General features: G+C 39.2%; 1 protein-coding gene across 2 annotated transcripts in view; it reads left to right on the top strand.

Annotated features, from left to right (window-relative positions):
* The window catches only part of LOC117290223 (neurofibromin-like), a 50,136-nt gene that overhangs the window by 22,819 nt on the left and 12,007 nt on the right, over positions 1-15,310 (top strand). For both annotated transcript variants that reach the window (XM_033771482.1, XM_033771481.1), the window contains exons 20-42: positions 324-495; positions 1,141-1,280; positions 1,640-1,721; positions 2,192-2,310; positions 2,962-3,078; positions 3,859-4,037; positions 4,659-4,870; positions 5,313-5,396; positions 5,820-5,998; positions 6,616-6,708; positions 7,171-7,295; positions 7,506-7,677; positions 8,167-8,316; positions 9,238-9,336; positions 9,826-9,993; positions 10,413-10,671; positions 11,416-11,586; positions 11,988-12,089; positions 12,655-12,789; positions 13,345-13,407; positions 13,756-13,959; positions 14,140-14,237; positions 14,696-14,870. In XM_033771482.1, the coding sequence (XP_033627373.1) occupies positions 324-495; positions 1,141-1,280; positions 1,640-1,721; positions 2,192-2,310; positions 2,962-3,078; positions 3,859-4,037; positions 4,659-4,870; positions 5,313-5,396; positions 5,820-5,998; positions 6,616-6,708; positions 7,171-7,295; positions 7,506-7,677; positions 8,167-8,316; positions 9,238-9,336; positions 9,826-9,993; positions 10,413-10,671; positions 11,416-11,586; positions 11,988-12,089; positions 12,655-12,789; positions 13,345-13,407; positions 13,756-13,959; positions 14,140-14,237; positions 14,696-14,870 (3,298 nt within the window). The remainder of the gene's footprint in view (positions 1-323; positions 496-1,140; positions 1,281-1,639; positions 1,722-2,191; positions 2,311-2,961; positions 3,079-3,858; positions 4,038-4,658; positions 4,871-5,312; positions 5,397-5,819; positions 5,999-6,615; positions 6,709-7,170; positions 7,296-7,505; positions 7,678-8,166; positions 8,317-9,237; positions 9,337-9,825; positions 9,994-10,412; positions 10,672-11,415; positions 11,587-11,987; positions 12,090-12,654; positions 12,790-13,344; positions 13,408-13,755; positions 13,960-14,139; positions 14,238-14,695; positions 14,871-15,310) is intronic.

Below are 15,310 nucleotides of genomic sequence, written 5' to 3'. Positions count from 1 at the left end.
AAGCATGTGCCGTAGAAATACTGTAGAAAGCCGGGAATGCTGCGTGATGCATGCTTCATTGATGTACGCGTTTTGACGCGCATACAGTTTGCCCTACAAGATGGCGACTTTCATAGCAAAAAAGGGGTAATTCACTACGGTCTATTCCCTTGAGTATGCCCATTTGGCGGAGCAGACAGGGGGGCAGACCAGGCTAAAGCATTCATAGTGTGGAAAGGTCAGCCTTTAGAGTCGAGTAGTGTGAAAAGGGCTATTGGCTGGCGGTTTTAATAATTCTATTGCTATTGGTGTGTTACATTTTCTTCTACTTGCTTTCCCTTCAGTTTCATAGGATGTCTACTTAAGTTGTTAGTGTGCAATAATGAGAGGCTTGGCCCCCAGATCCGAGACTCAGTCAAGGACCTGATTGGCAGTGAATTACACCCAGCGCTCTACCCTCATCTCTTTGAGCTCGTCAAGGAACACATTGAGAAATTCTTCAACCCCAACGGCCAGGTAGGTTTCTCAGCTTAAGTGTGTATGATTTGGGGCATGTTTGTATAGGCCTTATTTTGTTGAACAGCAATCAAAATAGGATGTGGTGGCTTAAAACGACACTTGACTTTTGTCATCTTTTCATATGAAAATACTTCTTTGTTGGATTGGTGCTGGCCTATTTGAGGTATGGTGTATGGTGCACTATGTAGGAATGCACGTTTCAGTTTGGGTGTCTGCAATCAGATTTATTCAAACTGAGTAGTGGCCTCACGATGTGTCCACCATCATGACCATATCTCAAAAGGGCTATTAATGAGTGCATGCTTTCAGATTGAACTACTCCCATGTTTTATTACCCACTCCTATTTTGTGTTTTTACAGTCAAATATGGAAATTCTTAAATGACGCTTTCCCGTAGTGTAGCTATTTTCTTGTTTCAATATGCATGAGATATGCGTTACTCGCAATGGGAGACTTTTTGGACACTTGGTGGCAGCAGACTTACCAGGTAAAACCCATTGATCTCGGTAATGTGCGCATGCTCAGAGCTTTGTTAACAATGTAAACAATGGAAATTTACCTGGTAAGTCTGCTGCCACCTAGAATTCCAAAGTCTCGCATTCTGTTCTTGACTTGAACACTGTGTCTGTACAATCTCTACAGGTGGTGCAGAAAGAGCCCAACACATTGTTCATTGAGCAAGCAATCCAAGTGGTATGTAAAGTACTTGAGAATAGCAGTGAGGAGGCAGCGGAATACCTTGGTGTGTTTAGCATAGAGGGACTCATCCTAGCTATTATCAGGTAAATACTCGCTACGTTCAAAGTCTTTCTTGTCTCCTTTTTATTTTATTTTATTTATTTTTCATTTAAAGGAACGTTACAGAGTTGGTAAGAAACAAAAATCGCGAAGATCACAGATTTACATAAAACTTACACGATCTAATGCATAATGATGATTATAGTAGAAAACATCCCTTGAAATATTTCTGTCTGAAATTTCATATTTGATGAGAAATAAATAATCTAGTTACGCGTTTGGGGTTTATCGCTCAGTGAGCGTTTTATTCATTTTTGTTTTGGCATCAATGCGGTTGGACCCAACGAGATATGGCTGGGATTGTAGATTACTTACACCAAATTAATTTGGAAATTTCTTGCAGATATGTTCGGAGACTAGACAACAGCCATGGTAATTCATATGTGGTGCGCATCAAGGTGCTTTTATGTAATCTACTTACGACGGTGAGTACTCCCCTTCCACCCAACTTGATTGAAATTAATTATTTTTTTGTTTCATCTTTCTTTGTAGAATTTGTAATTGATAATCAATGTTTCTGTGCTCACGGGACAAAATAAATTAAAAATTTGTACAAATTAACCCTCCTACTGTGTGACCATTCAATATTGTCCACATGTTTTGAATTATCCTAAATATTGCCAGCCTGCGATGAACCATTATGCTTGACGTCAACATGCCGTCATCTTGGAGATAAAATACTGACGAAACAATGGCAAATGCAAGTTATCTAGGTTACATAACTCTCATTGGTGTATTGTCAACTGCTCTATTGACACTGCTCTAGAATTGCAAAGGTCATGGGTTCGGATCCCACCCAAGTCATATGCGTTTGATTTTCGGTGTAAGGGTTAAACCAAAATGAATACCCCTTTTTAGTTGATTTATGTTGGTAATATTTTTTGGGTTTTTGCAGATGATGAACCAGCGGGATATCCTGTCCTTCAGGCAAGAGATTCGCTTCCGTAATAAGTTGGTGGATTATTTATCGGACTGGATCAGTATTCCTAGAGAGGAGGGCACATTTCAAACCCGGTAAGTCTTCTAGGTTCATCACCCTGGGGATAGTTTTTATATCTTAATTCACTTTATTATCCACAAACGATAAATTCATTTTTGCCTTTACATCAATAAGTAAAAAAAATTACAAAACGTACAAAAAAAAATTGTCATTGACTCTCACCCTTGCTTTTGCAAACATGTGACCCCGTAAGTAAACACCATGTATGCTTAGTGGCATGTCAAGGCCTAGCGGATAAGAGCTGCGAACACAAGCTCTGGTTTTTCTGATCAGCAGAGTGTGGGTTCGATTCCCAGTCGTTACACCGGTGTCCATAAGCGAGATTCTTAATCATGATGCTTCGTCCTTTGGATGAGATGTAAAGTTGTTGGTCCCGTGTGTTGTGTAATGCACTTAATAGAACCCAGTGCTCTAATCATCGAAAAAGAGAAGGGGTTCGCCCCCTGTGTTCCCGGTTTGACTGGCTGCATGTTGTGCCACAGCACCTTGTAAATGACATGGTGCAATGTAAAAGGAGTAGGTCCCATAATTCAAACATGGCCCCACAAGCCTTGCAGGTACTTAATGTTGAAGCGCTTTGTGTGTCAGTAAGTGACGGATATGAGTGCTTTATAAGAAACCATTATTAAAGGATGGAATATTTTTGATTTTGTTTTGCTATGCAGTGAGTTAGATGAAGCCAGTATGGAGGCCATGGCAGCCCTACTAGTTAGTCTACCTCTGCAACCAGAAGAAGGAGATGCTGGTGATATCATGAAAGCCAAATCTAATCTATTCTACAAGTAAGTCCTTTATTCATGAGCAACTGAATTTGTAAAGATTGTAGTTTTTTTTTTTCTCTCCCGATAACCACCTCAAACTACACTCAGCTGTGTATAGATGGGTTGCAATACACGTCATCAACCGCCATCTTTGATGTACATGTATTAACAAGGGAAAAGTGCACTCATGTACGCACTGCCCAAGACTCGCAGCCAATGGTAGCTCTTCATGCATGCACAATTCATCAAATATGGCAGCCGATGACGCCTATTGCAATCCATCTATTGCATACTGTTGTAGTTGTTTTGTATTTGTTGGTGATGTGTTTGCTGCTGTGTTTGCTGCTGTTTGGTGCTGCTGCTGTATTGCTGTTGTGTTTGCTGCTTTTTGGTGCTGCTGCTGTGTTGCTGTTGTTGTGTTGTGTTTGCTGCTGTTTGGCGCTGCTCTGTTGCTAGTGCTGTTTGCTGCTCTTGTTGGTGTTGTTACGGCTGCCATTGTGTACCGCTGTTGTTACTTGTTGCAGGTGCTATGCTGCGGTCGCTGTTGCTGTCATTGTCGTTGGTTTGATGTTTATTCTTTCAATGATGATTGATATTGTCATCCTGAGCCCAATTTAATAAAGCTGTTAAGCAGAAAATACTGCTTGACAACTTTCCTAGACAAAAATAAAAATGTAATGTGATTTTGGCTGGTAACCTTTTTCTGTTAAGCAATACTTGTTTATGCTTAGCAAGTTTTTGTGCTTACAGGCTTTATGAAATCGGGATCTGGTCATTAAAATGTGGTATATTATTCTTCAGGTACTTCACATTGTTCATGAAGCTGTTAAACGACCTGACAGAAGGAGAGGAAGAGAAGAGTGTAGAAAGCAGACAGCAGGGCGACACACAAACCCACGCTCACCTCAGGAAGTGCACCATTCAAGCTATGTCTAATCTACTTAACGCTAACATTGATAGCGGACTCACACATTCCATAGGTAAGTAGTCATGCTGCTTCAAGATCTCTTGTGCTACTGTAGTTCTCTCTTCAATGAAGTTTCAAAATTCTCCTTCTTGTGAATAAAGATGTTCATAATTTGGCCCCAGTATATCTCCAAGTTCTTTTATATATTAGCCCTTTGTTCATGTTCACTATCATCAGCTACCTGACGCCTATCGCAATCGTGCTTTCTTTGTCATAGTTGCAACACTTTTGAACAAGCTACCCACCCACATTCAAGCAGCACCTTCAATGAATAGTTTTAAATCATTACTTAAAACCTCTCAACATTCAGACTTGTAACAGGTGTTAGTTGTCAGATGAAAATATTTAATAATAACATAAAAATGAATATTTTCTTATATAGCACAAAGTCCGCCTTATCCAGGCAGTTTATTCTAGCCTCTAGCATTTTGCTGAAACAGAAAAAAACATTATCCCTACTTATTACACATTGCAGGGCTAGGCTACCATAATGTTGCCAGACAAGAGGTGCTTTTATTGAGGTACTGACTAAGGAATTACTTGAAGATAACAGTTGTTAGTTGTCAGATGAAAAGGACGTTGTCATTTTGCCAAAGTGGACAAAATTATTAGTCCCACTTAATACACATTGCAGGGCTAGGCTACCATAATGACGTCCAGACAAGAGGTGCTTTTATTGAAGTACTGACTAAGATCCTACAGCAGGGAACAGAGTTTGACACCCTGGCAGAGACAGTCATCGCTGATCGCTTCGAGAGACTGGTTGGGCTAGTCACCATGCTCGGGGATAAAGGAGAGCTACCCATCGCCATGGCCTTGGCCAACGTGGTTGCTTCCTCACAAATGGTCAGTTTAGAAAGTAACAAAAGTAAAGTCTGTCCCGAGCCTATATGGCTCATCAGGCCTGTGTTTATATCTGGTCTCCTTAGCATTAATTGACTGAGAATTTGTCAGTTCATAGCAGGTTACTCCCAAGCTCTTGCCAGTACCCATTTGTTCTCCTGGGTGGAGAGAAGCATTTATGATTAAGTACCTTGCTCAAGGACACAAGTGTCGGGATGGAGCAGGCCAGGATTCGGACTCACATTCTGTAAATTACAGAACTTGACTCCACTAAGGGCTAGTTAGCTCAGTTAGTAGAGCGCCAGAACATTATTCAGGAGGTCGATGGTTCAAATTCCGCTTAGTAAATTTGTCTTTGTTTAACCCCAAATCATTTAAAATGTATCCATTCAGTTTCCCTTGTGGTTTATTAATTGATAATAATTGTGTATTATTTCTACCACAGGATGAGTTGGCCAGAGTGTTTGTCACCTTATTTGATGCCAAGCACCTCCTGTATCAGTTACTATGGAACATGTTCTCAAAGGAGGTGGGTTTCCATTCATAATTAGACTTGATTCTTTGCTTTTATTCCTTTGTCGACGAAATTTTTGATGGATAAAAACTGCTGAACCGGTACTTAAAACGAGCTATTTAGTCATTAAACACCTTAACAGTGCTCCTAATGATGCTCCTGTTTAAATGTGTATGGAAAAAATGCCCTCAACTTACCAAGAAGTTATTATTATTTTAGTGTAAAAATACCCAATCTGTTTGAGTTGGGCTGTTTTGTCTTGATTCATAACCTCTATTACCAAAAGGTCCAAAATATTCAAAAGTAATTTTGTGTAATGCATACAAACAATGACCTTAGAGTCTTGAGCCATTGAAATGGTGTATATATTGAAGCATCTTGGAGTATGCACCGAGTGGAGTGTTAGTTAATGAATTATTTGTTTCCATTCACGTTTAGGTGGAGTTGGCTGACTGTATGCAGACGCTTTTCCGAGGGAACAGTCTCGCTAGTAAGATCATGGCTTTCTGTTTCAAGATGTACGGATTCAACTACCTCCATGGTCAGTTGGAGCCTCTCATTAGCGAGATGATGGCAGCTGAACGAGCTCATATATCATATGAGGTTGACCCCGCCAGGTCAGTATTGTAGGGACTTGAAACACTATGTGGACTTACACATGTCCACACAGTGTTATTTACAGTGTTGAAGAATAGGGCTTTCCTTAAGTGTACAGAACAAAGAATGTGTATGCCTAAGTTTTGTCAGGGTGTGTTTTAACGTTACATAACAAGTGCAGACCTGAAAACAAAAGAGGTCTACTTAATGTCATGGCTTGAAACACTGTGTGGACTTACACATGTCCACACAGTGTTATCTACATTTTTGAAGAATAGGATTTTAGTGTATAGAACAAAGAATGTCCCCACAGCGACTGCAACCCAAAGCTGTTGTGGTGTGTCGTCATAGAAGCCCCACTGGTTTGTGCAGGATCCAATTAAGTCCACTGTTTGGATGGAGATAACAGGTGTGAGTCGTCAGAGAAAATGGATGCTTTATTCCTGTCCCTTTTTTTGTAATGGAGTTTTCTTGTATTGATAGGTCCTGTGCATTATGCTATGCACAAAAAAAGAACCCAGTTGCATTTCTAATGGGCTTCTGATAATAGTGAGGCTCCAGATATGGAATTACATGGCACTAGCCAAAGGAGGTTGATTAATGAATAACAATGGCATTGCTTTTGTTTCTTGCCCAGAATGGGTGATGATGAGAGTCTGGAGACAAACCGGCAGAATGTCATCCAAGCCGGCAAGAAATTCTTTGCAGCCATTTCTCAATCCACTGACAAGTAAGTAAAAACTCTAATTGTATCTTCCAAGCTTTTCTTAAATGAAAACCTGAAAAATAAATGTAATTAATATTAATATTAATACTTTTTAAATTGTTTTGTTATGCGCTTGTGTACATTTTATGGAATGGGCGCAATATAAATGAATAAATTATTATTAAATTATTAATTAACACCCGTTTCAGACAGGCGCTCCAGAGTCGCACAAACCAAATGAAAAATACATGAAAAGTTTGACGACTGAAACCGTTAGGAGTAAATGGACGATCGACTGTTACAGTCGTTCAGATTGACCTTTGGAGCGCCTTGGTTTCAGATGTCAATGTAATTTTTATGTTAATTAAGTTTGCCTGTCTGAAACCCAAACAAAATTTGGGCGGACCTAGAGTCGCTCCTAGCCTATTTTGTGTAAGTTGTTTGACTTTGTTTCGTATCTGTTTTTTGTGTGTTTGCTGTGTACAGATTTCCAGCCCAGCTGCGTAGTGTATGCCACTGTCTGTATGAGGTGGTTACGCAACGTTTCCCTCAGAATGCCATTAGTGCCGTTGGGAGTGCCATCTTTCTACGCTTCATCAACCCAGCCATTGGTAAGAGTAAATTCAATTCACATTTATTTCCATACTGTCAAAAAACACAGCACTACAGAAGGCATATACAATGGAATAGCAAACAGAGTAGTGTAAGGTTGATACAGTCAAAGAAAAGGATCAGTATGGAGGCACTTACTAATGACTAAAGGGTTAAGTGACAGTAAAGAATTGATAAGAATGTTTTTTTTAATTTGTTTTTAATTACAGTCTCCCCATATGAACAAGGAATCGTCGACAAGAAACCGGTAGGCAATGCACAACGTGGTCTGAAGCTGGTATCCAAGATCATGCAGAACATTGCCAATCATGTACACTTCAAAGAGCAGCACATGTTGAGCTTTAATGACTTCCTGTCGGCAAACTTCAGTGATGGCCGAAGGTATGTCTCTACCAGGCTATTATATTATTACGGCAGGGTTTCAGCAGATCCTTATCCGTATTAAATTTAACTAATCGTATTTGAAGCCTTACGAAGCATTTCAAATAAAGAATATTAATTATTTGAGGGTCTTAAAAAATGGCCCAAATGAACCAAAGTTATGCTGCATGTAAAACAGCAGTAAATAGTGGGAGTGGCTAAAGCTGGTTTGTCCCTGCTGTTTTCACATATTTTTGCTAATGGTAGCGTTAGAAGGGACTGTACATCTCTTACACTTGACTTTTTAATTTGTGTACATATTCTGTGTAGAAATATCATAGTACGGAGTATTTGAGAATCATTTAACAAATATAGGCCAAGTATAGGGATATTCTGCGCATTTTTTGAAAGAGGGGCTTCAAGGTTAAACTCAGTTGTGTGATGTACTCATTTTCCCATATTCAACGTTGCTCCTACTTAATTTTCCTCACCTTGTTTTTTATTGTGTAGGTTTTTTGAAGATATTGCATCTGAGACCCACATGAATGACATTGTCAGTCAGAGTAGCCCAACGTTTACATCCGATAGTAACGTTGTGGCGCTGCATAGATTATTATGGAACCACCAGGAGAAGATGGGGGACTTTCTCTCCAGCAGCAGGTAATATTCAAATCTCTTAATTCATCTTTCCGATACATTTTTGTTTCCTTAAAATTGGGAGGTTCCATTTCTAGAATGAGGGAGAACCTAGGCCCTCGAGACTTTTTGTTAACTTTCAAAGCTCAAACATGTCATCTGCTTATTTTATATGAATTTGTTCACCATTATTCCCCTATTCGGACTTTATGATCATCTCAACAGTCATTGCTCACCACAACTATGAGAGCTTCTTCCATTTTTTTATGGTCAAAGGTTATTCTCTTCAGTGCTCCATTTATTAGGAAAAGTCTTCCTGTGCATTTTGGCCAGGCTAGTTCTTTAAACCGTTATAAGTATCTGCTAAAAACTCATTTGTTTGAAGCTGCTTATTTGTAATCTGCTTACTAGTAATCTAATTGTATATTTCATTGTTCTCTTTATATGCGCTTTTGCATTAGGCACTTCACAAATTTCTATATTATTATTTTGAGGGGTTTTCACATTTTGCAAAATTTCATCTTTGAATCCCGTACTTTGTCTTCATGGTTGTTTAACCATGTAGGGTACCGTGGTCGAGCGGTTAAGAGCACCGAATTCAAGCTCTGATGCTTCTGTTCAGCAGAGTGTGGGTTCAAATCCCGGTCGTGACACTTGTATCCCTGAGCAAGACACTTGGCTATTATTGCTTCTCTCCACCCAGGGGTAAATGGGGACCTGTGAGGGCAGAGATGGTTCTTGTGATTGATTTAGCCGAGTAGCACACTTGTTGTACGAGGCTGTATACTCCCCAGGGAGCTGAGATGGTTTAAGGAGTGAATTAAGGCCCAGTGCCCAGGGGTAATAATTTGAAGCGCTTTGAGACACCCGTTCGGGAGTGAAACAGCGCTATATAAACGCAAAATATTATTATTATTGTTTATGTGTGTTATATTTATTCCACAGAGATCATAGAGCTGTAGGCAGAAGGCCATTTGATAAGATGATCACATTGCTGGCTTACATTGGACCACCAGAGCATCCCAGGCTATTACTGGACTCGCAGTAAGTTTGTCTTTTTGCTCCTTTGTTTTTTTGTATGGTGATAAAGTTTTGCTGTTCTGAGAGCCCATGGATTCACAAACAGAATAAATGAAAATAAATTAAATAAAAATTTAATGTTTTGGTTCTTTTCTCTCGAGTTGTTGCTTGCCATGGCAGCCATTTGTTAGACAACCTCTTGATGGTGAATCCAGAGTCTCAAATCCAATTTGATTGTTCAATTCAATTCAATTCAATTCAACAAAGTTTATTCATCCTTAATAGGCAATTATATTAGTTGGCCAGCTCCATATAAAAACAATTATAGTTAGTGCTAGAAATTGAAAATACTAAATTATTAAAAGTATAAAGATTTTAAGACAAGACAATAAGCAGAAGTATGAAAGTGGTTGTTATTACACATAAAAACACTAAAGGAAGGGGACAGTCGTCACTGTTTTGGTCGGCCGTTTGTGTCTCTCTAGTTGTTCTTAATACTTGTCGTCTTTCCAGATGGGGTAGCATGGATTTCACGAGTAGCAACTTTGAGGAGTTGATGGCAAGACGAAACATCCACAATGAGGAAGACTTCAAGCGATTGAAGAGCCTCAATATCTTCTATCAAGAAGGAACATCACGCTGTGGCCATCCAGTCTTCTACTACATCGCTCGCAAGTACAAGTAAGTCTGTTTGAATTTCTGCTGGTTCCTTAGAGAACAGGGCAAGTATCGTGGATGAACGGATAAGAAAACTGGACACAAGCTCCGGTGTTTTGATTAACAGAGTGTGGGTTCGAATCCCGGTCGTGTCCTTAAGCAAGACACTTTTCCATTATTGCTGCGTCCTTCCGATGGGACCTAAAGCTGTAGGTTCTGTGTGTAAAGAGAAGGGGTTCACCCCGATGATCCTGAGCACTTTGTAAACCACTACATGCTTCTTTAAAGGAATAGGTCTCATACCAAAAGATATATGCGGTAAAGAGTGATTACGACCAATGGTTCCAGCACCTTCTGTCCCTCTTTGTAAACAGGCCAAACTGAGCGACACCCTAAAATTCTAGTTGTTATTATTATTTGTGATTTGTATACATTTATTACAGGTGCGGCCAGATTGATATAGACCAGCTTATCTACCACGTCCGCCTGACGCTAAAACCTTTCTACCAGCGACCCTTTGAGATCATCCTTGACTGCACAAACTTCGGTCCTGACAATCGCTACAGGCAGCAACACTTGCAGCTCTGGCTTCTGTATGCCGAACACATGTTTGAGAATCTACATATGGTTTACATCTACAACTCCAACTCATGGCTCAGGGATTACATCAAACGCAATGAGAGGATTCTTACACCATTCAAGGTACTTTTATTTACAAATATTTTCTGAAAAGAACCATTGGTTGACAACTCAATATTTCGATCAGTATGCTCTGACAGTCTTCAGGAGAATGCTGGAGTCTGTTGCTGGTTAGAGTTTAAGAGACTTTGGTATAATTGCTTTAAAGGTATCAATTTGTGTTTTGTGTGGTACATTTAGCACATGATATTATAATGCACGTTGGTGTAGTGCGCCTATCCTTTAAAACCAGACAGTAGGAGGGTTGACTATACTGTTGTTTTAGTTTTGTTAGGCCGTGTCCGAATTGGTGGCTATGGCTGTGGCTACTACCGTTGCCAGGGGTGTTGCTAAGGCCGTCTTATACTTCAATGCATGACGACGCGGCGATGTAGCCGTAGCCGTAGCTGCCAATTCGGATACGGCCTTAGATATAATTACCATTGCTGATATTTTTGTCTGTTCTCATTTAATGGTCTCTCCTCAGGGTATTAGGAAGCTTGAGAGTAGTGCATCTTTTGTTTACAACCATGTGGATGTGATTGAATAGTTAGCTCTCCTACTTGTTACAAATATCAGTCCTGAAATGTTTGTCTTGAATCCTCAGTGAGGTGTTGGAGTTCATATCATGAATATTTGCAGTTTGGAGTTGTGCATTTATCCTTCAAAGCCAGACAGTAGGAGGGTTGACTTTGTACTGCTCAATACTGTTAGTTTTAGTTGAGTCCTGATATTTTTGTCTGTTATCGTTTAATGGTCTCTCCTCAGGGTACAAGGAAGCTCGTCTTTGCAGAGACCATCAGTAAGGTGTCAGAGTTCATTGAGCCTGTGCAGCAGCATCTTCCTAAATCTACGTTATCGTTTGACGAGGACCTCAAAGTCTTCAGCAATGCCCTCAAGCTCTCGGAAACTCACAAGGATACCAAAGTCTCTATCAAGGTTAGGATAGTGTGGTTATATTGTGACCGCCCTAAACAAAAATACTTGTATAATAATGGTTATAATCAAGTGGAAGAATATTTATATATATAAAAAAGTCTGATTTTGTAAAGAGAATTTTCATTAGTTATTACTTTTGTATTTTTCCTTTCTGAAACATTTGCCAGTGAGTTGCTTAATATGCCAAACCATTTGGAGCCATCTGAAAGTACACAAAATGTACAAGTATTTTTTGTTATTATTCTCCTGCAACTTGGATGCTAATTGAGTCAAAATTTTTACAGATTTGTTATTTTGTGCATATGTTGAGATACTCACTTGGTACTGGATACCAAGTGAGAAGACTGGTCTTTGACAATTACCAAGTCTTATCTTGTATTAACCTGTTTGATTTTCTGTAGGTCGGTCAGTTTGCTATGCAGGTGACCTTCATGGATAAGGTCAAGGTACTAGGAATGCCTGTTTTACTCAATGACATCTACCATGCATCAGAGATTGATGAGGTAAGTATTTCAGACATGAAATTTTTCCTACTTGAGTCTGTTTTTCTATTTTCATATTGATGTATTGTTCTTTGTGTTGTTATTGCACGAGTGGGGTCTGTACTGGACAAGCTGATGCTTCTTGGAGATCTCCATCCTCACACAAAATCCTATTGTACTCATGTTTTCCTTAATCATTATAACTTAAAGAAAATTATATCACTTTTCTTTGTGTGTGGGAAAAAATATAAGAAATGAATGAATGAATGACAAATTCTCTTACATGATCAAAAGAAAGTGAGATTTCCAACATCTGGACACTGTTCCATTTAATAAGCACTGGCCCCAGGCCTGCAGTTCTGTGTAAAATTTGAGCAGTGATAACAATAACGATAACGATGCAAGAGAACGCATTCTATGGGTTGAAATGCTTCATGCAGAATATGCTCACGCTCACTCAACCAATTGGGGGCGTACATTTGTATCGTTTTTCGTTCTCGTTATCGGGGCCTGTGGGCCTTTTATTGGTGCTTGCTCTATCGAATGTGCAATGAAATGAATTTGACTTAAACCCATTTTCCTGTAGGTGTCTCTGGTAGATGAGAATACGTTCACACTAACCCTCCAAGATGTAAGAACTCTCTCCTTCATGCATCAAGAATCTGAAGAAGTGACCAAAGCAATACACCACATCAAGACAAGGTGGAAACGCTCCAGACCAGTAAGAACATAATTCTTTAAATTCATACTTTTGTATTGTATATTTTAATTATGTATGCCATTGGTTGGTGGGCTCTGGGAGGGTACTCCGCTTTGATGACAGTTTTTGTTTTACTTCTGCCTTGTACATAGTTACTTCCTATTTGTTTATTATTTGCTTGAACATTTTATTGTTTTGTACAATTTTTAGCGCTTTTGATTTTGTTACATTTCTATGTACTGTTTAGTTCCCACAATTGCTCTTTTCTTTCCATCAAGAGTATGGAATAAACGTTTTATTGATTGATTGATTGATTGCCTTACTCTGGGCGGCCCCTGCCAACAAAGAGTTATGTCCGAAGATTTAAAAACAAAACTTCAAAAATCAAATATATACAATGTATATATATACACATGTACACTATAACTCATTCAGTGCCATTATCGTACACAATTTTGTTGGGGTATTTACTCAAAAAAAGTGTCTTCTTTTTGCACTCAAAAACTTTCACCAATTATCCATTTACAACCCATATTATACATAATAATCTGCTGTCTTGCTTTGTTTTATTTCTAGGATTCTGAAACAGTTCATCCAAAAATTCGACCAAAGGATGTACCAGGCACCCTCCTCAACATGGTGAGTTACTTGTTTTATTTTCAAAAGGAGTTATTATAACTGTGGTCAAGTGATTAGACTGCAGGACTTGCAATCACAAGGTTGTGGGGGTTTGATTCCCTAGTAAACTGCTGATTTAACAATAACTTGAATACAAATTTTCATGTAGTAACTGAATCACAATTTCTTGATTTGTGTAATTCATAATCAAAGACGCTAAACCAATATTTGTATGAGAGAGATTGGCTGTTGCCAGCTTGGTGTTTATATCCCCCTGTGAGAGTTTGCTGAGTTCTCTTGAAGGGAAAATAATCTAAACAAACAATAACTCTTGATCATAATAAAGTATTATCTTCTCTTTATCTTCAGGCATTGTTGAATCTCGGAAGCAACGATCCATGTCTACGCTCCGCAGCATACAATCTCCTCTGTGCACTCACTACGACCTTTAACCTCAAGATAGAAGGTCAGCTACTGGAGACCTCGGGATTATGTATACCGGCCAATAACACCATCTTCATTGTATCTATCAGCCAGACGCTGGCTGCCAATGAACCTCATCTTACATTGGAGGTAGGTTTCCTCTTGTGTTTCGAGATGGCAGGAGATTCTGTTGTCACCCACCCCCCCCCCCTCCTCCCCGAGATTCTGTCCTCCTACTCGGCGAACTCTCTACTTCTTCTGATAGTGCCCTCTTTTGAATCCTCTTCTTCCATCCCATATTAATTTTTTGTTTGTGTTTTGGGTCCACAGTTTCTAGAGGAGTGTATTACAGGGTTCAGTAAGATCAGCATTGAACTGAAGCACTTATGTCTGGAGTACATGACGCCATGGCTGCCTAACCTAACACGGTCAGTAACTACCATTATTCCTGTTAACCTGGTCAATAACTTGCTTCATTTTACCAATAACTGATTTAAATTAGTTAGAATCTGTTTTGATATATCTTTCACTGCTTTATTTAACCATGATTTTCATCCACTGCAGTATTATCAACTTTGTTATAACCAACTGGTTCATGAGTCTTGATTTGAATCTGCTGAGTGACTGGTGTAGTTGTTTTTCGACTCGCAAGCTTTCAGGCTTTTTGCTTTTTAACAGCCTATCACATCCCTGATAGTTACCTTCCACACTTCAATAAGGATTCGATGGTTTCGTTTTGAAAGTATTTCTTATGTTTTTAGTTTCATAATTTCATAACAAGCTCTCTGTAGTCTTAAGGATTTGTGTTTGATGGTTTAGTATTTCTTAGTATTTCTGTTTAGTTTCATGATTTGATTTGAATCCTGATTGGTTTAACCCATTATAGTTTCTGTAAGCGTTCTGATGAGGTGAAACGCTACAAGCTCTCTGTAGTCTTAGACAAGCTGATCAATATGACCATAGATGAGAAGCAGATGTACCCGTCCATCCAGGCCAAAGTCTGGGGTAACATCGGCCAGGTTGAGGATCTCATAGACTGTGTACTGGACAGCTTCATCAAGGTGGGTGGTGACTTATCACTAGTGTATGGGTGGCAAGGGTGACCAGAGCCGAAATTTTGCGTAAAACTCCATAAGACTGCATCGCTTGTAGCTCAAAATATTTACTGGACCAGGGGGTCAATTTCACAAAGATAGTCCTAACTAAGGATTAGTCCTAGGACTCTTTCGGAGTTGTTAAAAACTTAACCTATCTCGAGATAGGACTAGTCTTAACTCTAATTCACTCCTGAATTTATTTGACAAGACCAGACTCTTCATAAGAAAGGGCTTTCTGCAAAGTTTTAACAATGAAATTGTTTTTCTTTGAACAAGCACTAAGAGAACATCATCTCATTTTTGTTAAGGGTTAGTTTATTTTGATACTCAACAGAATTGTGTTATCAGACTCAAAGTCAAGCTATAATAATGAACTATACTGTAATGGTTGATTCATTTTTATC

Source organism: Asterias rubens, chromosome 5 (genome assembly GCF_902459465.1).
Source record: "Asterias rubens chromosome 5, eAstRub1.3, whole genome shotgun sequence".
Classification (NCBI taxonomy): Eukaryota; Metazoa; Echinodermata; class Asteroidea; order Forcipulatida; family Asteriidae; genus Asterias; species Asterias rubens.
This window is presented reverse-complemented; position numbering and strand designations above follow the sequence as displayed.